The sequence below is a fragment of the Drosophila virilis genome, chromosome 3 (assembly GCF_030788295.1).
Source record: "Drosophila virilis strain 15010-1051.87 chromosome 3, Dvir_AGI_RSII-ME, whole genome shotgun sequence".
NCBI classification, from domain to species: domain Eukaryota; kingdom Metazoa; phylum Arthropoda; class Insecta; order Diptera; family Drosophilidae; genus Drosophila; species Drosophila virilis.
In genome coordinates this window covers 6,066,847-6,091,709 of record NC_091545.1, presented here as the reverse complement: position 1 = coordinate 6,091,709, position 24,863 = coordinate 6,066,847, and the positions used below count along the sequence as shown (strand labels likewise).

Here is a 24,863-nt window from a genome sequence, read left to right as displayed (position 1 = left end):
TGAATATGGAGAAAGAAGTACATATCTTATCAGTATTTAATTATATTTTTCTTCTCTTGATATTTCTAAAAGCTCTGATTATCTTATTGAAGTAATAATAATATTTCCTAATGTTCACATCTTTACTGCAAATCCCTGCAGAAATCCTTTCTAAAATCTCTCAATAAATTCTCCAATATTCTGGGAAAATTACCGAAAATTCGAATAGGGAATAGGGAATTCGCAAAAGAATTCCACAATGTTTCGAAAACGAATTTAAAAAAGAAATAATTCTACCATATTTCTCAAAAAGACAGCTATACAAGCATTAGTTATAAGAGCTAAGATTTGAATTATCTTCTCATTTTTTCTATTATTATAAATTCATCTTATCAATCAATTAGCAAAACTTTAAACGGATGCAGTGCACATTAATTACACTCAACGTGCAACAATAAAATGTAAACAAAGGAGAGAAACTCTTCGATTCTATAGAAAAACTTCCTCACAATTGTTTTCCATTGCCAATTACAGTGAACCATTTCCCGACAATAGGATCAAGTATACAAAGGGGGGGTGGGAGTGCCTACCCCACACTACTCCCACCCATGTATTATATTCAAAAGTAATTCCCTTTTGGTTTCAGAGACTTACCGTTATTATTGCTGATGGCGAATCGCTGCTGCAGCTGCGCTGCCAGCGCCTGATGATGCTGGGCGAGCGGTGTCAGCGGTGGCGCCGTCTGCTGCCCGACGCCCAGCTGCTGTGGTGCCGATTGTGAATGGGGCACGCCGCCGCTCAGCGAGGATGTGTCCGAGGCGCCATCGTTGCCGCCGCCATTGGCCATGGAATTCTGTTGATTGAGGCTGGCGCCATTGAGCATGGAATTTGCATTGAACTGTTGCACGGATATCGAGTTGGGCACCCCCCCGCCACCCGACTGTTGTTGCTGCTGCTGCTGCTGCTGCTGTTGTTGTTGTTGTTGTGAGAGCAGCGAATTGCCGGCGCTGCCATAGGTCGTGGCATTAATGGAATTGTTGGCTTGATTTATGGAATTATTGTGGACGGCTGAGAGTAGAGAGCCATTCGCGCTGGCTCCACTATTATAGTATGACTCCTCGCCTGCAAAGAGACAGAAGAGAGAGAAAGAAAGTGAGAGAGAGTATATGAGTAAGAGAGAGAGAGAGAGGGAGAGAGCTTGCAGTCATTCATAAATGCAGCGAGCTTTTGCGGCAAAGCTCTGCCATTCAGCTTGCACGGCCAAAGCTTTCGCTAGCAACTTTCACCAGCAGCGCCATCTGTTGGCGAGCGGCGGTAAAAAGCTAGCCCTGGGCCAAGCAGTCACAACTTGAGGTAGGTTCGATTTATCAGAGTTTTTCCTTCTTTTTTCCCGCTTCGATTTGGCATTCAGGTGGCGTGCGTTGTTCGGCGTTGTTTGGCTGCGACTCGGCGACGTCTCGCATTGACAATTAGCTGCCGTTGATTAATTACCATCGAGAGAATGCCACGACGTCGCCGGCGACAGCCAATGGAAGTGTATCCCGCTTTGAACATCTGCCCAGACGGACGGATATGTCACGGCTGAAGTGGAAGGAATCGAACCCCCCCTCGTCCTACTTTGATGTACAAACAATTTAGCAAAGTGGCAGCAAACCTGGCGTCAGCAGCTCGTGACTGAGCCAAGTCAACGTGGCTCGTCATTGGCTAAATCGTGCGTGGATTATGGCCAATTTCCGTTTGTTGACTCTGTCAGCAACGCGCACAAAGGCCAAAACTGAAAGCGAAAGATACATTTGTGTGCGCGCCTGCGGTCCGTTTGCTAAAGTTGGCCACAGTTTGCCGGCTTATAAAACTTTTGTGCCTTCTGCACAAAAACAGAAAGCCAATGGGAGGATTAGATGTGAGCTATATGATTAGCCTACAGTTCACAAATACACAAATACATGTGTGTGTGTGTGTGTGTGTGTGTGTGTGTGTGTGTGTTTAGCTCACAGTTTAAACCATGAAAAGTAACTCTGCGGGCGCAAAGCCTTTAAAAATGAAAGCTGAAAATCTAGCTAAGGAATTTTTATAAATTAAAATCAATTTCACAGTATAAACTGCTAAAACAGCTGCCACAATGAAGAGTGGTCGACGAGGAGATACCCTGTGCTTGAATGGAACACCCTGTAACTTTGTCTGAATTCGTATTTTATGAGACTTTTTCATAACAGTCTGTCTTAAACAAAAGCTCACTTTGTCTCTCACCTTATCTCTAACGTTGACTCATTCACTTAATAAAAAGTGTGCAAATTTTTAAGCATGACATGAATTCATGAAAATCGCAGAGAAAGGTGACATTTACAAAAATTGATTGACAAAGTAAAACGAAGAGCGAAAGGCGGAAAGAGAAGACAGGAGAAAGGTGAATAGATGGAAGATAGGGGAAGTTGAGTGGGCAGAAAAAGGTTAAGGTAGAATGGAAGAAAGTGAAGTTGGGAAAAAGAAAAGGGTGAGACAAAAAGACAAGGCGAAAGAGAAAAATAGGCTGAGAGAAAGATAATGTGAAAAATTGAAATGAAGAGTTAAAAACAGCAAGAAACAGTGAGAGCGAGACAGATGAGAATGAGAGAGATAAGGAGAAAGAGAGAAAAAGAGAGCAGTAAAAAATAGAAGGAGAGAAAAGTTAAGAAAGCAAAAAGAGAAAAGAGGTGAGAAAGACGTCTGAGAGCGATGGAGGAGGCGTGAAATGAAGAATATCGGCGCAGGCGAGTGAACGAGAAGACGCTTATGATAAAAAGAGAGGGAGTGTGAGACAGAGATTGAGCAGGGGCCATATAGAAAGAGAGAGGTATGGAGAAAGAGTGGGAGACTAAGCTAAAGAGGTCGAGAGAGAGAGAGAGAAAAAGGACTTTTACCCATAACCCTTTCTGTCACTTACCCGGCTCTGGTATATTGCCCAGCGGACTCTCCGGCAGCAGGATGCCCTTTTGCACTAACTCATCGCGATTGGCACGTACAGAAATCTTGCGCTCCAGTGCTGCAAAACAAGTGTTGAATATTAAACTGACTGACCAACACTGAAAATGGAGCAAAAATCAAATCATAATGGGAGAACTTACATTTGGAGGCGGCTTCGAATTTTTCGCTCTTCTTTTTTCGACGCCATTTCCAGGGCTTGAAGAATCTGCCCAGAGCGCTCAGTTTGCTTTTGCGCTCCAGGGGCGGGGTGCGGGTGCCAGAGCCCAGGCTGTTTGTGCGTATGGCGGCGCCATTTTGTTTCTTGGCTGTAACAAGAGAGGAACAGATGAAACAAGGAAGAGATATAATAATTAGCGAAATTGTGTCAACGTCATGAAATTGTATTCGACAAAATGAAAAAAAGATGTAAAAACGCTGCGCGGAAGCGGAAAAGCGATCATCCAAAAATGGGGCGGCATGCCCCCGCCCGCCCCTTAAATAGTTTTGTGTAGCATGCGGCATGTTGCAGTTGCAACATTATTATAGTTGTTGTTGTTGGTGTTGCTGCTGCTTCTCGGTTGAAAGCGAAAATTACGAAAACAATTTCAGCTTCTCTGCATTATATTTTTTATGTAATCAGCAACTGGATGATGATGATGTTCAACATCATTTGACAATTCAATTACAAATTCGCAACGAGTTTTCGCTTCAGCAACAACAATCAAATGAAGAAGAAGAAGACGAAGCAGAAGAAGAAAGCCTGCATACAAATTCTAAGCAAATTGTCTGCCATTAAGCGACATCGCTCGGCCTGCATATAAAATAGCCAATAGCCAGTTGAGTTTAAGCCAAATCTAATTGGCCAACAGGCCAAGCCAAGGCAAGGCAAGGCAAGGCGCAGCAATGCTTAAGTCCGTTTCGGTGGGAGTTGAGCCCCCATTTTAAGATTCCCCGAATCCCCCAACTATTTATAGTCTCTGATATTTGTGCCTCACTTGTCAATCGGCTAAAACACACACACACACACAGAGAGAAGGGGCCGCTCTTTAAGACGGCTGAAAGAAGCACAAGGTATAAAAGAAAACAACCAAGAGTGCTTTAGTCGACTGTGCTTAACGAGAAGATACCCTGTACCTTAATATATATGCGTAACGAGAAGCTGCATACCAAATATGAAGTCTCTAGCACATTTAAACTCCGAATTGTGTTAAATAAATCAATTCTTAACTTTGATAATTATCGATAGTTTAAAAAGAGTTATCGATAAATATACAGACAAGCTCATTCCGTAAAAGTAACTGGCTTTTTTTACAGGGTATAAGAAAACAAAATTCCATCTGACATTTGCCACTCGACGAGCTGTTGCAGCAGCTGTTTCTTGTTTGTTGTTGCTGACTCTGATGTTGTCTCAGATAAACTGGGCACACACACACACACACTTAAAACACACACCCACACTGTCTGTCACACACACACACACAAACACACACACATACACACTCATCTGTTGGTATGGACAGCATTCAAGCGTTGAAATTAGGCTACCTACAAATAGCTGGAGGAGAATTCACACAGCAAAAAATAAAGAACGTAGAAGAGTATAAAAACATTAAAAAAAAATAGTTAAAAGCAAAAAACAGAACCTCACTCAACGAAGCTCAAATACTCTATAAGATCCCTATCGTAAGACTGTCTTATGAAATAATGCAAGTCGAATTGGAATACCCTGTAGTAAAGTGTTTTTGTGTGACAAATCAAATAAATCAAAACCAAAACTGTCGATAATTTAGTTTGTCAGATATCGATCAGCAATTCGATAGTTTTTGTGCATTGTTTGCTATTGAACCTGCTGCTATATATTTATGCTCTTAAGTACGTATTTTAAGGTTGAGCAATTAATAGTCAAAAGAAATATTAGATCGTAGAACTACGAAAAAATGCAGAAGTCAATAAGTATCGATTTTGCTCCCTTATAAACTATCGGTAAACATAGAGATAGAAATAGAGAGGAATGTTAAACCGGAATTCGAATATATATAGCCAAACAGCTTTAAGAATTTCTTCTACTCTGCCTTGAACACACATTTCTTGATCGCTTTTGTACTTAGTTTAGCTCTGGAAACTTTGGCTATTTAAAATTCATAAAATCATGAAAGTACACTCAGCTTACGCTGTTACACAACACTGTTTTCTGGTCACAAACTTTGTGACACTTTTGAGTTAAAGTTCGTATACTCTTAGATGCACTCTGGGCGTCTCTTTGAAGCCGCAGTCTGTGTGGCCCTCACATAGAGTGTATTTATATAAATACCGCAAAATGTGGCAAATGGGCTAAGAACTATTTGGCTTCCTCCATGCCAGCGAGCGGCAGCCGGCACCCTGCCGGACTGGGGCACGTTCGCTGTGAGCTGCTGCTGCTGCTGCTGCTGTTATAGGCCGCACTCTGTCAGCTGTCCCAATTGTGGTCAATTGTTGAAGCAGCTTTTCATGCTTGATTTGAGTTGCATAACGAGGGGCAGCGACAAAGGGGCAAAGGTACAGAATGTGTGTCAAGCGGGGCAGAGACTGAGAGAGACCACTGGAAGTGTAGCTGTTGAATGTTGCACAGCCTGAAGGCGATGAAAAACCACAACGGAAACGTTGCCGCATTTTAAATGGCGCCAGAGAAATGAGCATATTTAAAGTAAATGAAAATTCAAGCTGAGAATTTTCACAAACGCGTAAAAACAAAAACTGAACAAAGCCCCCGAAACGCTGTCAGCTTCGCAGTCAACGTCGCCTGCCAACATAAAAAATGATTTTTTGTCGTTTTTTTTTTTTTTTTGCTTTTGTTTATTTATATTATTATTTTTACATATTTTTAGGCCTGTGCGAAGTAGAAACAGGTTTTTAGCAGAGCGGGGAAACAGCGGCAACTGCTGTACGTTTCAATGGATGCAGCAGCGGGTTTTTGGCCGTGTGGCACACACTGGCTACAGATTTGGCTTCTAAATAAGTGACAAGGGCGGCAACAACAACAACAACAACAGAAAACATCAACCAACAACAACCATTTTTTTTTTTAATATTTTATGCGAACGCGTGGAAAACGAGTTTTCGCGAAAGTTGTTGTGGGTTCCATTGTTGGCGCTTGTTGTTGTGGTTGTCGTGGTTGTCGTGGTTGTTGTTGTTGTTGCTGTTGTTGTTGTTGCTGTTGTTGCTGTTGTTGTTGTTGCTGCTGTTATTGCTGTTGTTGTTGTGGCTCCACTGTGCTGTTATTCTCCCGCCTGAATACCTCCAGACCCATAACACATACAGCTGACAACAAAAACTACTATTTTTGTTTATATAAATTCTACAACAAGTAATTTATAAGCACAACATAAATATGGGCAGGCGCTTAGCCAAAAAGAATTGTATTCGAAAAAAACAAATATAATCCCCAAACTAAATTTTAGAAGATGCTAAACAAAAGACTCAACTACGTCTTTGACATCGCATCGCATTTGGCTTCAAGTTTTAGCTGAGCTTTTAATTTATTCACAATTTATATTAATTATTATTAATTAATTTAAAATTTCAAAAAAAGCCAAAGCAACTTAATTTGAGACTAAGATAAATTGTTAAGAAAAACAACTTAAGTTTGGCCAAAAATTCAAAAACAAAATTCAATTTTTTTTTGCTTTGATTTCGTTTGGTAAAAAAAAAAGTCATTAAGCCCAAAAAACGGTTCGACTTTGACAAGGCTGGGAAAATTCGCAGTACAAGGTAGAATGTTGAGGAAGTAGCTTTATATAATACGCTCTATTTCGATTTGCATAAGCATAAGTAATATAGATCTCATATCTCATATTATGATCAAAAGGCCAGCAACTATTCAAAGCGTCTAAATTTTGCCAAAGTTTTGGTAGCTTTGGTTACTCACGGCCTTATCAGAGCTACCCCTTCCCCTTGCGACAATCAATTATATCGCAATTCTATTTATGCACATACATATCGCACATATCGCACATGTTGTACATATCGTATATGGCTTATGTAAATTGTCAATTGTCGTGCTCCACTTAAAGCTCAGTCAAATGCACAGGTATGCGTGTGTACGTATGTGTGTGTGTGTGTGTATGTAGATATACGCTCGGGCAGCGCTGATAACTAAGCCACACAAATTGACAGCAACAATCGCAGCAACGAATTTATATTTACACAACGTGACACACAGAGCACAGCAATTATTTAACAAAATATAAGAAAAATAACCAAAATAATAACAAGATTGTCAGTTTTTCAGGCCAAGAAAAAAGTCAACGTGTCAGAAGTCAAACAAAAATGCAAAAATAAAAAAAAATTTTTAAATTTTAACAAAATAAGCAAAAGTGAAAAACCCAAAAACCTAATTAAGGCCAAAGGAAAAACCCCAGCCAAAAATTTAAATGTCAGCCAAAGAAAGCAAGTGGCAAGAAATCCCACAAAAATGGATAAAAATAAAAAAAAAAAAACATTTGGTCTATAAATTGCTGCAAATTGTGCGATTTTTTGCAGAGCTTTCAAAAGCCAAACACAAAAATTGTTTGGCTCGAAGGTCGCAGGCGATGCCAATTGACGCCCAAACAACAACAAAATACAGCGAAAAGTGTAACGACAACAACAACAACAACAACAACAAAGACACGAATTACTAAAAACAACAACAACAAGGCGATTACTGAACTAATTTGCCGTGTCCGTCCGCCTGTCTGTCGATTTTGATTGCAATATGAAACCTGAAATTAATTGTAATTACTCGCTGGCAAACAAAAAAAAAAAAGCCAAAAAAATGAGATAAAAACGCGAACCGTGTGTGGGCTCCCAATCGGCGCAGGGGCAATTGCTTTGCGCAGGCAGGCAGCGGGGGGGTTGGGGCCAGGGGTACGGTGTGTCATAGAGGGGGGGGCAGCCCAATTCACGCCTGGCCTGGCACGTATTTTGACAACGGCATTTCGGAAATGGAAAATGCTCAATGGAAAATGAAAATTGATGCTACTTGAGCCTGTTTTATATACCCTGCAGCCATTAAAAATGAAGAGTGTGAAAAAAGGGTATTATGATTTGGCGTGAATCTATGTAACAGGCAACAGTTGATATTTTCGATCACATAAAGTACAAGCTAGGTCGATCTAGGTTTGTCTGTCTTCTTCGGAAACTAAAAGAACCAAAGATCGGAAATAGTTTCGTATGGAAAGAACATAAATTTGGCCATGAAAATAAGTCTAACCAATTATATGCGATATTTCCCAATGGAAAATATCGATATATATCGATTTTGAGACATAATCTTTAAAGCAGAAACTAACAAAACCAGGGCCTGAAATTAGAAACATATTTTCATTTCATGGACATGAAAGCGAATCGAGTCATTTATATTCGATATCTCCTACATTACCTCAATATCGATAAATATCGATTTGGAGGCATAGTTTTCAATGCATAAGCTACAAAAATCATACTTTAATTTTGAGACATATATTCGAGAGAACCTCTCTAAGCAATCAGAGCAATGCGAGAAACCATTTTTCATAGAAGCAAGATTGTTTCTAATGTCAGCTCGGCGCTTAGTATAGGGTATCTTCAAGTCGAGCACTGTCGACTACAATACTTTTACTTGTTTTGCAGTGTCGCCGTGTTGCCAAAGCGCAGCAAAGCGTTCAGTGCACATGCACAAAATTCAAATCACATTACGTATACGCAACGTTGCGCAGGCAATAGAAAACGTGAGCGTATCACATTGGCAATGGAACCACAGTTGGTGCATTAGATCCGTGTGTGTGTGTTGTGTGTGATGTGAGAGTGTGATGTGTGTGTGCTTATATGAATGACAGCTGCGGCACTGAAGCGCAGCCAATGCCAAAAATATAAAAAAAAAAAAAAAGTGACAGAAACTTTGGAGCGCGCGGGGATGAGATCAGAGGGTAACAACTGCAGCTGCTCATAACTTTACTATCGATAGTTGTTGACTTTGGGTTTATGATGTGAAATCGTAAAAAAAAATATAATAGAAAGAAGAAAAAACTTGCAGAGAAACTTTGGAATATCAGCTTGTTAGAGCTATTGATTTTCATATTGGCAAGAATATTTTCTAGAGAAAAAGTTAACTAAACAAATCTATTCAAGACGAAAATAAAATGAAAAGTTTTATCACAGCAAATGATTCGGAATGAGTTATTCAAATTAGTCGTTTGAGGGTATGTCTTGAATTTGGAATGCCGTAATTTCAATATGTCTAATTAATTAATAATAATTAGAAATTAACAAAATTGTGTTTTACTGGCTGTGGTGTCATATTATTAATTTTTCTATGCTTCGTAACCGTTTTACTGACTGCGCTTCATTACAGAATAGTACAGCCCCGTAAAACATATTATGGTCACACTCTTAGGATCGTGAATCGATTCTCTTTTCTTCGTAATCGTTTTACTGACTGCGCTGCATTAACTACATAAAACAAAGTATAGGCTATTATATACTCTTTTTCCTACACCTTGTTATTTACTATGCTTCGTAAACGTTTTACTGGCTGCGCTCCGTTAGAGAATTGTTCAGCTACGTAAGACAGCTACAGCTTGTTACTTTTCTATGCTTCGTAAACGTTTTACTGGCTGCGCTGCTTCGTTAGCTGTTTATCAACACATAAGCAGCTACATAATCCGCAAATTCTTTTGCTGTCAAACAACATAAATATAGAAATATATGACTACATATAATGGCCGCAGATTGCCTCAATCTACCACTCACATTTATTTGTTTTTTAGCTATTTATTACATGTTATTATGCAAGCCATAATTTATTTGAAAACCGACTCGCCCTGAGCACCTATTTATAACGCACCGCATTGACTGGTTAGTCAATTTTCTACCCACCACGCGGCATTTGTAACTCCTAAGCACAAACCCAGCAGACGTAATCAGCCACCTCCCGCCCTCCCCTCAATCGTTTAACAGTTTGCACGCGTATGTCAAAGTCAAAGTCAATTACGATAGACAATTCCGGCGATTACGTGTATAGGCAAACGCGCAACTCTCGCAATTGTCAAAAATATTGTGACGATAAGCAACCAGAAATCAAATGAGAGCGAGATACGAGTGGGGGAAGGTAGCAAGATTTATGAGAGACACAAAAAAAAAAGTCATGAATAACAAATAGCCATGATTCATGGGAAAATGCAGAGAGCCAGACACAACAGATCGAAAAATATAACAAACGGCAAATTAAACGCATGGCCATAAATCGAAAAAAAAAAAAACACAGCAACAAGATACATGCAGATATATCCCACAAAGATGTTGTTTTTATGGTTGTTGCAGGCGCGTGTTTGGGCCAATTAAAAGGCATTTCGATGCAACAAACAACTCGCAGCTAATTGCATTTAAATTGCATCTGACATTTGACATATTCGTTACACGAGCCAACAATGACATTCAATCAGCCGAATGCCGAGTAAAAATAGCAGAGAAATGAATAACACCCAGAGAATCGCATAGAAAGGCGCATGTGGCGCCGTTTAAGTGCCAGCAAGGGTGAGCTAGAGAGGTTTCGTAATAAACTAAATGATTAAAATAAATAACTAGAAACAAGAGTCAAGTTAAGCGTAACGAAGATTAAATACTCTTGCCGTAATGAGAGATGTGTGATGTATTTTTGTATGTTAGCCACAGAAAGGTGTGAATCGAGCGATAGTTGATATAGATATATATGATAGATATGGAAGATATATAATATAGCTAAGGTTTCCAATTGTTTTTTGCCCTTATATTGGAAATATAAAACCTGGGAAGCTCCATTTTGGATCTGTGATATCTACGGGGGCTACACAATACAAAAGCTTGTTATAGATTCGATATTGCTCTTATGTTAGGAGCGTGCCGTGTGCTTAGTAAGCATATTTGGAATAACATGTTATAGTGATTCGATGCGGCTGAGTTAAGTAAAACTTCAAAAGAGAGCAGTACGTTAATATATAAACAGTCACATAAAAATATAAGCCTTATGGCTGGTGAGCTGCCACACTTTGTGATAAATATAAAATACCCTTTGCAAGGGCAATGAAAATATGCACTGAAGCGAAAATATGCAGTGTCTGTGACCCGCAGGCAGCTCAAATTACCAACAGCAACAATTTGTATTAATTTGATTTCAGTTCGGAGGAGAGCTGCGTTGGGGTGTGTTGCGGCATGTGGTTAGCTGCCTGGTGGCATGTTGAAAAATTTACAACATTGTTCTGTCGCCAAAGTGGCTGTGGGCAAACAAGTTTATTGGACAAGCCCCAAACAAAAAGCAGAGCACACAGAAAAAAACAACGACAATATTTTGGGCATAAAACGAGGCTCTAACAGAAAGCCGACAAATTCGGATGAGCAGCATATGGCCAAATATTTGCGCACAAAACAAAGATACAAGGCAAAAAAAAAATACGAAGAAAATATAGAGAAAAACAAATAAAATTTCATTTTCAATTAACATAAAACTTGTGTAAATCAAAACGAACAATCTGCGTTTAATAACCAACAGCATATGTATGTGGGCCGCATTTGCCTATACGTATCTGACAGATACAGATACAGCTACGGATACAGCTACTGCAACGGATACAGAGAGCAGCACAATACAAACGCACGCCAAACTAATTAAAAACATTTCAATGTACTGCATTTGACTGGTGGCAATTAAAATTGCTTGCTAAATTGGTTAGCTTTAAAACAAGGCAGATGAATCATTGTGCGTGGACTTTATCTCTGAATTGCTGTCATCTCAAAATAGTTCAACATAGCCAAACAAATAAGAGCAAATATTTTAACAAACTATTTTAATTTTGACAGAAATGTTTAATATAAAAGAGCGCCAGTTTGGCGCTATGCAAGACAAATCTGTGGAACAGCAGCAAAATCGCATTCGAGAAGAAATAGTATCTGCGAAGAGGAAGGTTCCCTACTGCGAGCTACTTTGATCTACCTACCGAACAATAGCAACAACGTACAAGACCTCATATTTAAGGCTAAGTGTGTTTATACCCTCTTAATGTATAACCAGGTTAAGATGCTAAAGAAAAAGTATCAACATATTATCTAATGAAAAGGGGCGAAAAAATTACAGAAATGTTGTTTATATTTTTCAGTCTCCACATAATCATGAGTTAGCAAGGTGCGTGCCTTAACCAGTTGGGAATTATAAGCTTTTATGTAAAGTAAATTGCTTTTTATGTGAAATGGCTAACAAATGTCTATAAATTAGATACAATTTGCTACTAATTATCAAAACAAAGCAACAAAACGCCTTAAATATTATGCGAATGGTTTAAACTCGCAAATAAAATCAATAGGGTGCAACCGACTGCGCAATACTCTGTTCTAAGCTGGCAGAAATGTTGTTAGTTAAGCTATAAGCGTGAATTGTCGACAGTTGAGTACCACATTCGAGCATTGCCATTGATGTTTAATGAAGATCAAAAGCAATATTATCGATATTATTCAACAATTTTAACCCTTCTTTAACCAGCTAGTTAATGCTGCTCTATATATATTTTAATCAATCTAACCAAATGCCACAGTTTACACATAAACACATTTGCTTAAAACCTTCAATTAGTAAGCCCTCAACTCGTCTCAATTGATTTTTAAGCTTAAAACTTTGTTCTCTGATCAAAAGGCAATTAAAACTTGAATATTGCAGCCGACAAGAAGCCAAAAGCCTTTAGATAAACACTTACAAAGTGTATTGCTGGCAGACACATCGCCAGGCTAAAGTTGTATCCTTTGTGTGTTTTTAAATACAGTTAATGAATTTTCCGCAAGCTAGTGGAAAACTTTTGTCAAGCAGCAGCTGGCAGGAGAGGCATAAGGAAAACTTGCACGCTGCTAAAAAAAAAATTGGCAGATTTCCACGGATTCGCAACGGGCTGGACACGGGCAACAGCTGAACAATCGAACAATGCGCCGGCTGAGATAAGCGAAATTATGATTGCAAGCGAACTAGTTTTTATCTAAGCCCCATTGCGACACAATCACCTGACACGCATCCGAATGGATATCAATTCAATCTCCCCCCCTTTTTAATTAAAGCAAAGGCGAGAGCTGACTGCAAATGCAGCTGGCTGAAAGATACAAGCACACTCTTATTATAGCTTCATTAATAATGGGAAAATTGAAAAAGCGAAAAAAAAAAGTAAGCAAGCACATTTTAATGAAGTTGGCGCTGGCCACGTGCCACATGAGCACACATGAGATCATCATCATCTGAGACAATCAAAATCAACGTCAAGTCGCAGCCAAATCGTTGACCGATTGAAACGTCTCATCTTTTGACTGAATGGGGCGAATTTGCATATAACTTATAAGAAAAAACGGGAAAGTGAGAATAATTGCGGCAAGCCGAAGTTTTAGTACCCTTTTATAGATATGTGAGAATTGTAAAGCAGGAAAACGGAAAGAACTCAGTTTTCGAGCGATTCTTCCTATATATTAGTGTGATCTTCATAAGATTTGGTTAATACATAAACAGCATAGTTTAATTAGTAAATGACGAGTTTTGTCCAGATATTTTGAGTAGAAAAGAAAGTTGTTAGAGCTAAGTTGCCTAGAAAGAGAAAGATAGGCAGACGGGGACATATTTATGGCAATATGAATTCGAAAGTAAATACTTTATGTACTTGGAGAAGTCTGAAGGATGTCTGAAGAATGTCTGGGAGATGCATAGAAGGGCATTACACATTTCATTATCCATTTATAATATTCTCTAAAAGAGTATAACAAATAAGTACAGCGAGATGAGCAACTCTTTAGTCAACTCAGAGCCAAGCTGGGCAAAAAAGTGCATTCCTTAATAACTTTTGTATTTATTGTCTGTAAATTACGATAATTTAAGCTGGCTGAACTTTTAAAAAGGCGAAATCTATGGGGAACATTAAAATGTGCCCAAATTCCAATTCGATTTCCCCAGCTGCCACGAAATTTAAATGCCCCTAAATCGATATTTATCGATTGTTAATAGAAAACTTTCCATTAAGACCGCAAAACCATTAACACTTCAACCTTTTCTCTTCATCTTATTGGCTTTGCCACACACAACGTTTTCTAGTTCAAATGTTAGCTTGTTTTTGATTTCTTCGAGTGTAGCCCAGCTTTGGGTGCAGCCTCTGTTGATCGATCAATGTTCGATTTGTGATTGTGATTTGTGATTTGTGTCAACTGACAAGTTTATTGGCATAGTTAAGTCATAGTTAGTCGAGAAGCGCGAGGTGTCCGCCGAGGGTCATTAGGAGCAGCGTGTCGCATTAATCACGCAGTTAGAAAGGCTTTGATCTTCGTGGGTTCATCTTGGCTTTGGCTTATGACTGGTTCATTTTATGGCGTTTCTTTTTTTTATAAACGCTTCGAAAAAGGTCTTAAGACGCCGCTGGCTAAAAATGCTTAAGCGCTTTTTAGTGGCTCGTTAATTGAAGTTTAACTCTATTTTAAGTGGCAATTTGTTGGCCTCAGGCCACACGATGAACTATAGACTGTACACGTTGTTTTCGACTTGAACCTCGAATTGTGGAACTTGAACTTGTGCTGTTTGAAACTAATTTTAATTGAGCACAACAGATTTGCGCTGGAGAGCTTTTGAGTTATTTTGAAGCTCTTCATTAACATTAAAATAAACAGAATTTCCTCAAACCACTTTTGAGATATCGATACTACAAATCGATAACTATCGATGGCAAATATAGCACAATTTTTTGCTAAATCGTAATTAAATTATATACTTGCTCAATCTTTTTTTTAATTTTTTCTCATTTTCTCAGGACTTAAAAAACTTGAGATGTGTTAAAGCTAATATTTCGCTTTGAACCGCGCAACGCCGCCTTATTTCTAGTCTCTTTACATGACAATACTGTTAAAACCATTTAAACAATCTTAATTTTGTTTAATTTCTCAAGAATTCGGCCGCACTTTAAGCCCGCTCACATTTTGAGACGCCAGAGTTATCGGCACGCGGTAAACTCACGTTTTATGCAAACAATTCTTATCTTCGCATACAAATACGAAACGCCAATCGATGACAAAGAGTTTCATTGGACCGACCATACAAAATGCTATCAAGTTGCTTATCAAAAAGCCAAAAATGAAAAAGAGGGAAAAAACCTAAGCTATAACTGCGTCTGGTAGGAAAAATAGTTACTTAAAAACCCAACCCAAGCACAGCTCGATTGCAGCTATTTTTAAATCGTGACTGCAACAAAACAATAAAAACAACATGACTTATACAACTTGTCGTTTAGCTAAATGATGAGAATAATAATAAACGTGCCAGATGATCATGATGTTCGTAATGACGATGAGCTGAGCCCCATTAGCACCTCAGTGGCTCCGGCTTCGTTAAGATGCCCGCCCACAACAAGATTCCCACAATTGTGGGCTGAGAACATAGAGCGCAAAATTATTTGTAAACAAATGGGGAAATGTTAACAACTTGCGAGTTGTCTTGCGTAAGAAATCGCCAAGGCGAGCTGATGCGGAAGGCAGCGAGGCCAGGGAGAGAGGAAGGGTCTTATTTACAATATCGAAGCGGGAAGGCGCAACAAAAATAACAAAGTTAATCAGCAAACACTCGACGACGTCAATTTATTGATTAATACCCTTCGATTAGCGTGCCATAGAAATATGCGAATGGGCTGTACAGCGAGCGCGGGGTGAGGCAGGGACGGGAAGGGGGCGGGGAACAGAGCCAAATTTGTTTTCAACGTTTTCTGTCAATTGGCGCCGTCAAGTCCGTCCTAAAGAGCAGCCTTTGAGTGTCTAGGCAGTTGCTAATATCTACAGATCACGACTGAGTAATACCCTAGAAATGATATCATGCTTAGATTTAGTTTGTAATCTGAGAAGTTAATAGATTTATTAAATATACATAAATATAGTAAAAGAGAAGACATAGTTTAGCCATATTTCTGGTATTAACTGAATTTAATAATAACGATAATTATTGCTTACGATATTTAATAGAAGTTTCCATGCTCTAACATGGTTGTATTTTTCGATAAATATATCGATAAGAAATCGATAAGCGAAACTTGCGATCTGGCGTAAAAAGTGTGTTCATTTGAGCTTCGACTTTCTGTTTTCTCCAGATATAAAGCACATATATATGTATCATACCCCTTTTGTTGTCGCACCCATTTACAGGGCATCACAATCAAATTATATTTGGGCGCCAGAGCCGAAGAGCCGCCAACTAACCGCACCGTTTGGTCGACCGGCCCAACCAGACAGTCAGCCAGCCCAATCGACAGGCCTGCCGGCTATGCGCAGCCTTGTCGCTTCTTTCAAGATATAAATAACACAGCCCCACCCACAAGAAATTATCCTCTCTGGCCAGCCTTTTGTGTCGCCACACGACAAGCGTCTCTGCACCTGCGTCGACCCCCAAGGGCGTTGCGAGGGGGGGGCCTCTTCACATGTCAGTTTTAAATTTAAAGTTGTTGCGTGCATCAAAATTGTTGTTGTTGGTGTTGTTTATATATATATATGCTTTTAGAGGGTATTAAAGTTCTGCCATGAATTGAAGAATGAAGAAACCATCTCCGACTCCCATAAAATATATATATTCTTGAGCAGTATCAACAGACGAGCTAGATCCGTCTCTCTAATTCTATCCCATCTTGTTATTGCAGGCAATACATATGTCGCATCGAGCCGGATCGAAGCACTATATCATATAGATACCCTACCCTTTGCTGTTTATCAATATATTGTAATCAAACTTGGCATTTCGAGGTTTCACTATTCTGCCAATATCGAACTACTATATCATATAGCTGCCATAGGAACAATCGGTCGCAAAGTGGGATATTGGATGTATAACTTTTTAGTGCGTTAAGATATCTGGACTAAACTCGACATTTACTAGTTAAACTGTGCTGCTTTTATATAACAACAAATCGCACCACTATATAATATAGGTCTATAGGAAGAATCGGTCAAAGACTGACTTTTTGTATGAAAAAATAATCCATTATCCAAGATATTTTCAACAAAATCAGCATTCATGAGCTTCAATACTATCACATAGCTAGAAAACCATAAGACAAATGTCCAAAAGGGTATTAAAACTTCGGCGTAAACCACACGTTCTTGTTATTATTATTCTCCTCGTCGTCGTTGTTGTTGTTGTTGTTGTTGTTGTTGTTGTTTTCGCATTCCATATTTGTAGCCTGTTTTGTTTTCAAACCGAGCTACTGTGCAAAGCTCTCGTGAATGTTCTGAGTATCTATCTGGCTTTATGACTACTGCAGCCGGCCATTTACTGCCTCTGCGACTGCCTCGCACTTCTCCTCGCCTAGCTCTTTCAACTCTGTTGATTGGATAGCTACCGTATTTTTACAGCTCTAATCGCAGCTGAAGCAGCAGAAGAACTGACAGAATGGCCGACAGCGAAATTGGCGTGCAAATTGAAAGAGGCGAAGGAAAAATTCTCAATGCTGCCATCAAATGAAATTTAACTGAACGTCAAATGGGCGGCGCTGACATTGAGCACGGGGGTAGGCGGGGCTGGCGCAATTTATCGATAGGCTAAATAAAAATTATCGATTTCGCAGTGCGCAAAATAAAAAAAAAAAAAAGAAAGAAAAAGTCCGTTTGAAGTTGAGTACAGCAATCGGGAATTGACGGCAATTCCAGAGGGGAAATGAAAGGGAAGAAGAAAAACCGTTTGATGCTCGCAATTTAAACGAAATTCAAAAACGTTGGCGGATTGAAGCTAAAGAGCGACAAATAGAAACAACGACAGAGAGAGGGCGAGTGAGAGTAAGTGCGAGCGAGAGAGAGAGAGAGAGAGAGGGCGCATTCGTTTCGATTTATGTTTTATTGAAGGCAATTTTTTCGTTGCAAAATAATTGCCAGATGTGAATTGTTTTCTATTGATACAAATTATATAAATGTACTCATATATATATAAATAAACTTCCCAGCAAAGTCATGGCTGTATACTCCACCCCCCTCGCGTCCGCCTTCCCCGCCCCCACACTGGACAACACATTCTATTTTATTTATAAGCGGAAATTAGAACAATTGATTTTGGTTTGAGAAGCGAAATGGGAAATTTTCCCAAAGCAATAAATGGTTGATTGAAACGGAAGCGATAAATGGAGAATTATGGGCTGCAATAGCAAAGCTAGAAAATGATTTAAAGCGAGAAAGTAAGGATATATTCGGCATGCCGAAAACTTAATACACTTTCTAGACATAGGCATTACGGATGTGAAAACTAAGACTGAGACTTAAAAAGAATGAAAAATGAGCATTGAAAAAGATAGACGGACAGTCGGACTTGGCTATATTAACTCAGTTCTTGATGCAGATCTAGAATATATAGACCTTATGGGAGGTGTCTTCTTCTATGCGTTACACAATTCCTGATGAAATAATAAGACCATCTATAAAAAGTATTCAGACTTCGGCAAACAAACACAAGTATCCGTTTTAGAGATTTGCTTTTGCAATTGATTATTCGCTTTTGCTTTGCCCTCACATCCGTAAACGTTTGTCTATAAATTTGGCAAAGCATTGAACTCTGCTTGATTTTCGTCTTTTAAAATAGAGTGGGAAGCGCCCAGACCATTTATGGAATTTCCGCTGAGCTGAGTGGAAACACACCTAATTTAACTCAGGTGCCTCATCTACAGTTACGATGCGGCTTGCGGCTAAATAACAAATTCTACAGGTTGTTGCTTTCGATATTGCGCGCCTTTTTCGCAGATACTTAACACTGATTAAATACAAAAAACACTTCACATGAGCTTTGGCGCAAATCTTGTTTTAGCTACAAATGCGCTGTAATTTCGTAAATTATTGCAAAAAATGCGCGGAATGCGGTTAACAAAGGCAAAGCCAAGCAAACAACAGCAACAACAACAACAATCTATTGACTGAGACGTTGACGTTGACGGCGACAGCGGCAACAAATGAAATGATTCATCGACTCACTTTGACACACTGAATTAATTAACCATGCCAACGATTTCGTATCGCACGCTCTATCCCTCTCTCGCACTCTCTCTCTCCCTCTCTTTCGGTCAATCTGTACGCTCTCTTCGACACGTGCTCTCTCACTTGAACTTGAAATACGAGCATTTTAATTGCCAACAGAAATTTAAATACCAATAAAATGCAACAACAATAAACCAAGCAGACGTCGCTGCATTCTGAAAGTTCTAAAAATAGACGGGCATCTCGCGTTGCTTTTGTTGTCATTCGGAATGTGCCTGAAATTGCAATCAGGCTCAGGCACACCGCACTTCGGCTCTCTACACAGCCTGAAAGCCGAACCGAGCCGACAACAAGAAGTCTCCGCTTGATCACCAAAATATATTTACGCCCTCTGCTCTATGCGTTACGTATATTTTGGAGAATGCACTCATGCCATCTCACTCGCTCGCTCGCTCACCAAGCACACACTGTTTACGCTCGCAGCTCCAATTTCTTGTTGTCTTTGATTGATGATGACGATTATGACTCAGTCGATCAACTGATGAGCATCATCAAGAGCGGGAGCGGGCGGTAAACTTGACTGACGGCCTCATAAAAAGTCTACACAGCGTGGACAGTGGAGTGGAGCGGGCTGCTTTAATCGAACATGGTTTAGCTTTGTTAGGTGTGAAGAAATAAAAACAATTAAGCCAATTCGAAAAATAAAAATAAAATAAAATAAATGCAAATGATTTGCCCAAATCAACAAAACGAGATGCATATCTGGGATTAACAGTAATTTGACAAGCTTAAGAGCTTTTGCGAGTGTTGTTCAACTTGCACAGCCCAAAAACTAGTGTTAGTTAACCCACTTCAGCATCCACAACAATTCTCACATGTAATCCTCTTTCGCTACCCCCCTCCCTATACCACCTCATATTGTTTGCTGTGGACAACAGCAAAAGCGTTGACAACTCTTCTGTCGCTGCTCGGACCCAATTCCGCAAACTTCAAACCATGCCAAGCCCCATTTTTTAACCAATATCCCCTCTCCCCCCATCACAGCTATTCATACGGTCACATTCAAGTGCAGTGAACCATTTTGGGGCACGTCGCTGGGCAACAAAAGAACAAAAACATTTCCGGTTCTGCGGCAGATGTGTAAAAACAAATAGAAAAAAGTTGTTGTTAACAGACAATCGATAAAAAAAAAAAAAAAAGTAAAGTTGGAAAACAAATTGAAACAATGGCAGCAAATAACAAAAACTGTTTTTATAGTTATTTTCATTTCATTTTATTTCATTTAACTTGAAACTCGCAGCTCAACCAATCGAAGCGATTAATGGAGGAAATTTAATGGAAATGGGCAGCGAATTGAAATTGTTTTTCTAACAAAAACAACACAAAAACGAAGCATAAAGAAAGTAAAGGAATTTGTTGGATAGCTTGCGATAAGATATCAGAAACTTAATCTCGCGAACTTGTGCGATAATAAAATGTACATAAAATTGTTGTCGTTGGGCTCAGAAGATTCGACAGGATAAGATCAAATGAATATATTATATAGTACACCATTTTTTATATTTCTACACGGTTCCAAGTTTCTGTCGTGTAAAAATTTAATGATTTATATATGCTATTGTTACAGTAATAACATAACATACTATGTTATTGTAATAACATATCTTACTATGTTATTGTAACAACATAAACTATTTAATACTGATAACATACTCAACTATGTTATTTAACATTTCTGCAATCTACAGAGTTGCCAGCCCGGAAAATTTTGAAAACTTACCACCATTCGCATTGATTGCATTCGATTCCTTGGCATTGCCTTGATTTTGGCTGTGCAAAATATCAGAAAGAGACAACGAGGAGGCAATTAGCTGACGTTTTTCCTCAAAATTAAGAAAATCCATGGAATTACTGCGCTGCGGCGTCACAGTTATTGTCACCGACTTCTGCATCTTGGCCACAACGCACAGCTGCTGCTCCAGCTCAGCGGACGAGGCGGCATTGGGTGAATCCGGTGGCGACAACGAGCCCGGATGACGATCAATGCCATCCGTGAGATCCGGCGGTGGCAGCGACAGCTGTTGTTGTTGCTGCTGCTGTTGTTGCTGCTGTTGTTGGTGTTGCTGATGTTGCTGGTAGGCAAGCGCAGCATGTTGCTGCTGGCTGAAGTAGGCGAACGCGGGCTGCTGCGCGGTGGCAGCACTGTAAGAGGGCGGACCCAGCGGTGGGGCGTGCGTGACGCGTGTGGCAGCCGCCGGCGACAGCTGATAGCCGCCACCCCCGCCGTTGCCGTGCGAGCCCGGCGGCCCATCCGACTGATCGTGCCCGTTGATGGCAGCGACCAGTGTTGCCAGATTGTTGCGACTCGTATTGCTGTTCATGTACTTGGAGCCAGCTCCATTCGAGAGCTGCTGTTGCAGCTGATGCTGCTGCTGCTGCTGCTGTTGCTGTTGCTGCTGCTGTTGCTGATGTTGCTGCTGTGCCTGGAACTTGTGCTGCTGCTGCAGCTGGGCGAGCAATTGTTGCTGCTGCTGCTGGTACGACATGTTGCCCCCGTTGCCACCGCTGTTGCTGCCCGTTGATTGTTGGCTTTGCAACTTGTTGCTGCGCAGCGACATGTTCCAATTAGTATGCCAAATACTCAGCTACGTTCTGCAGTTGCCATCATGTATTTAATTGTGTGTTTCTGTTTTTTCAGTTGTCGTTATGTTTTAATAAGCCACAAACACGCGACACCTGCAACATGCGCGTGGGTTGCTCGTTTAGTTTTTAAGTCACAATTGGTTTCGTTTCACTTTCTTTGCTTTTATGGTTTCACTTTTTGTTAATTACACTGCAATTAGGCAATTAAGAGACACATTTATGAACATGTCCCAGGGCCAACAACAACAACTACGTCTCATTAAGACCTGACACCCTTGTATTTATATATATTTTTTTTTTGTGTGTTTTCTATTCGCTTTTTACTTTGAACTTTAAAAGCTGGGTTAATCGTGCAACTAATTAACTAGATAATACAATTTCATTTAATACAAAGTTTTTGACAGCGTTTACAAAGGCAAGAACTCAAAAACTATTTCCTTAGGGACAATTTAAAAATGTGCAGAAAATGCACAAGGTGGCAACGCTCAGCCGGCAATCAGCTGATCAAATATACAATTGAAGTTTTACTTATTAAATATGCATCAAATAAAGTTTAATTATCTTGTAAAGACGTATTTCAATTCCATTTGGTAAATATATGAAATTCCTTTTCGAACTAGAGTACTTTTTATTAATCGCAACTGTTATTAAAGCGTGGCGTTGCCAGACATTTTCTTGTACATAGTAAAGTTGGCTGCGCCTTGCCAATTTGTGAACGTTTTATGTCAATTTTATTGTGTGTATGTTGAATTCTTGAATTACAGTTTGGGCGTGACTTTTTTAAACGATTTCACCAAATGAATAAGCACAAAAGCATTAAAAGAAGGAGAAATACAGCGACAGCGGACAAGAAAAGAATCTCAATTTGAAGTGTCATTCAGCAAAATGTTTTCAATTTGATGAAAATTAACCTAAGCGGCACATGCACATCCCCGAAGATGAGTTTGGGGCAGGGGCAGGGGCAGGGTAGAGTAAAAGCAGAGGCAACAACCACAACAACAGCCACTTGTCATCATCAAGTGCAACAACGCTGCCAGCTGCGTTGCAGTCGGAGTCAGACATCCGAGATGAAGTCGCAAATGGAAATAAAAGTGGAAATGGAGCTGAGAGTCAAGAGCTGGGGATTTCGTTGTCTACATCCAGTGCTGAGACAGGGAAATGGCAACCATATCCAATATGCCAGCGGGCCACTTGACTAAAACAAAAGCGAAGCGAAATGTAACAAATTGTGGCAATGAAATCTGTCGAAAGGAGGAAATAAAGAAGCGCTGTTACGTATGAGGGAGGACAGAGTGTAAATAAACGTGTCTGCGCGGAAATGGAGTAAATGTTATTAAAAGGGCAGGAGAATGCAGCTCAATTCCTTTATGTTAAGTCGTCTGTAAACTATAGGCTGTTAACATTTGAATTAACATTTGTGGGCATTAACAGCAACCATTAACATACAGCTAAATATTTGTAACAGTTCACAGGAATGTTAAACTAATAAAAACCATCCTATTTTATAATCAACTTACAAATAAATCATAAAGATTTAACTAAATGTAGTTTTAAATTTAGAATGCTTTAAGACGTTGTGAAACGATGTGTGAAATGACATTTGGAAAGACATTTACAGTCCAAACAGTAAACGGACTTATTTCATTTGGTACGTTTACCTTTTGCCTTACACATTCCGAACTAAGTCAACTTAAACATTTCGTTGCCAACAGACAAGAGGAGTCTGCCCTCGCAATCCTTTAACAGCGGCAAACCAGTTGCCAGTTGCTCCTGGCCAGACAAATCTTATTAGAATACTCTTGTGTATATACGGCAAAGGAAAAGGAAGAGCATGAGCGAGGGAGAGAGAGCGGGCGAGGCAGCACAGTGGATAACAGGTCAGGTAGATTTCAACTCGGTTTAAGTGCAGATACAGATACAGATACACAAAAGCGAACGCAGACAGAGGCACGCAAAGCGCACAGGTAAAAGCGGCATGGGGTTGAGGCAGAAGCTGATGATGATGACAGGATACACACAACGAGCCCAAAAAATAAGAGAAACCAGAAAACTAGTTGCACTTAAGGTGCCGCATTTAAGATACCCTTTTGCAGAGATGCCACAAATTCGAGATACATTTCTACACTTTCCACGAGGGAGATGTTTAATATTGGTAGGTAGTGTAAAGCTGTAATATTGGGCGATATTTAGTAGTTAACTTAACTGTTTGCTTATAACAGAGAATTGAGGTTGGGCTCGCTTTGCTGACAAAACTAAAATACCCTATGCTAGGGCATATGAGGTTACCTACAGAGCAGACCAGAGAAGGGCTCTCAGACAACATTTTAAAATTCAATCTGCGTGTTCGCTCCTAGACAACAATAATTACAGCAAGTGAAACGCATGTTTATTTAATTTTAAGCACAAGCAGATCTCTAGATATATATATATATATATATACATCAATGCGTAAGTGCCCAATGGGCGCAGCGAAAAAAAACGAACTGAAAAACAAGCCTCAACATTAGGCGAAACTTGGCTAACTGTAACTGTTATTGTTAATGCTGTTGTTGTTGATGTTACTGTTACTGTTAGTGTTAGTGTTCCAGTGCGCTGACTTTGGCTCGTTAGTTTGGGGCTATTTGGCTTTGGGATTTGGCGCGCGCGTCAGCGTATTAAAAACGCGGCCACGCCAAAAGAATCAAAGAATTGGCGCAAATGTGGAGCAGCCGCAGACAACAGCACAGGCTAGTACAATAGGCATACAAATCAACAGCAGCAGCAGCAATTACAATATAAAACGTTTTATGGCAGAGAAAATGCTACAACATTTAATTTAACGAGTATCCATTGAGGCAGACAGAGTCCAAGCAGCATAAAAGCGCAGCTGTGGTAGACAACAGCATACGCTGTTAAACAACTGTTAAGCATTTAAGACATAACCTTTCCAAATTGAATTTATGTTAATTGCCAAATGCCCAGTTACAGTTACGATCGGGAGTCAATGTTGGAATTCTGGCAACGCCTTGCTGTTGGGTTAACAGCAAACGGTGCTTTTGCGTAGCGTTGCCAGTGCGCTGCAATTCTAACATAAGTAAGCGCTTAATGTTAAATGCTATGCAAAGCTGTTCATAAAGTCCCAACAGCATTTAATTATAGGGTATGCATGAAGAGGAACGATTAAATTAGCAAGTGCGTCGTCATCGTTGGGCGACGGGGGGCGACGGCAACGGCGGCGGTGGCATTCAGCGCTTCTGGTGGCGGCGGCATATTGCACATATGCGAAACGGAAAAGCGATGACGCTGGCAACTTGTAACTTGCAACATCAGCGGTGCATATTAAATATGAATAA

The 24,863-nt window shown here is 39.8% G+C and overlaps 1 protein-coding gene across 14 annotated transcripts in view; it reads right to left on the bottom strand.

The window, feature by feature from the left end:
• LOC6624298 (phosphatase and actin regulator 2) overlaps nucleotides 1-24,863 on the bottom strand; it is a 135,777-nt gene that overhangs the window by 71,390 nt on the left and 39,524 nt on the right. For 8 of the 14 annotated variants that reach the window (XM_032434849.2, XM_032434851.2, XM_015175627.3 and 5 more), the window contains exons 2-5: nucleotides 20,669-21,721; nucleotides 3,081-3,245; nucleotides 2,900-2,998; nucleotides 634-1,101 (exon numbers count right to left, since the gene is read on the bottom strand). In XM_032434849.2, coding sequence (XP_032290740.1) covers nucleotides 634-1,101; nucleotides 2,900-2,998; nucleotides 3,081-3,245; nucleotides 20,669-21,506 — 1,570 coding nt within the window. In that variant the 5' untranslated portion in view covers nucleotides 21,507-21,721. The remainder of the gene's footprint in view (nucleotides 1-633; nucleotides 1,102-2,899; nucleotides 2,999-3,080; nucleotides 3,246-20,668; nucleotides 21,722-24,863) is intronic. The other 6 variants (XM_015175623.3, XM_015175628.3, XM_032434853.2 and 3 more) reach the window with 1 other exon arrangement.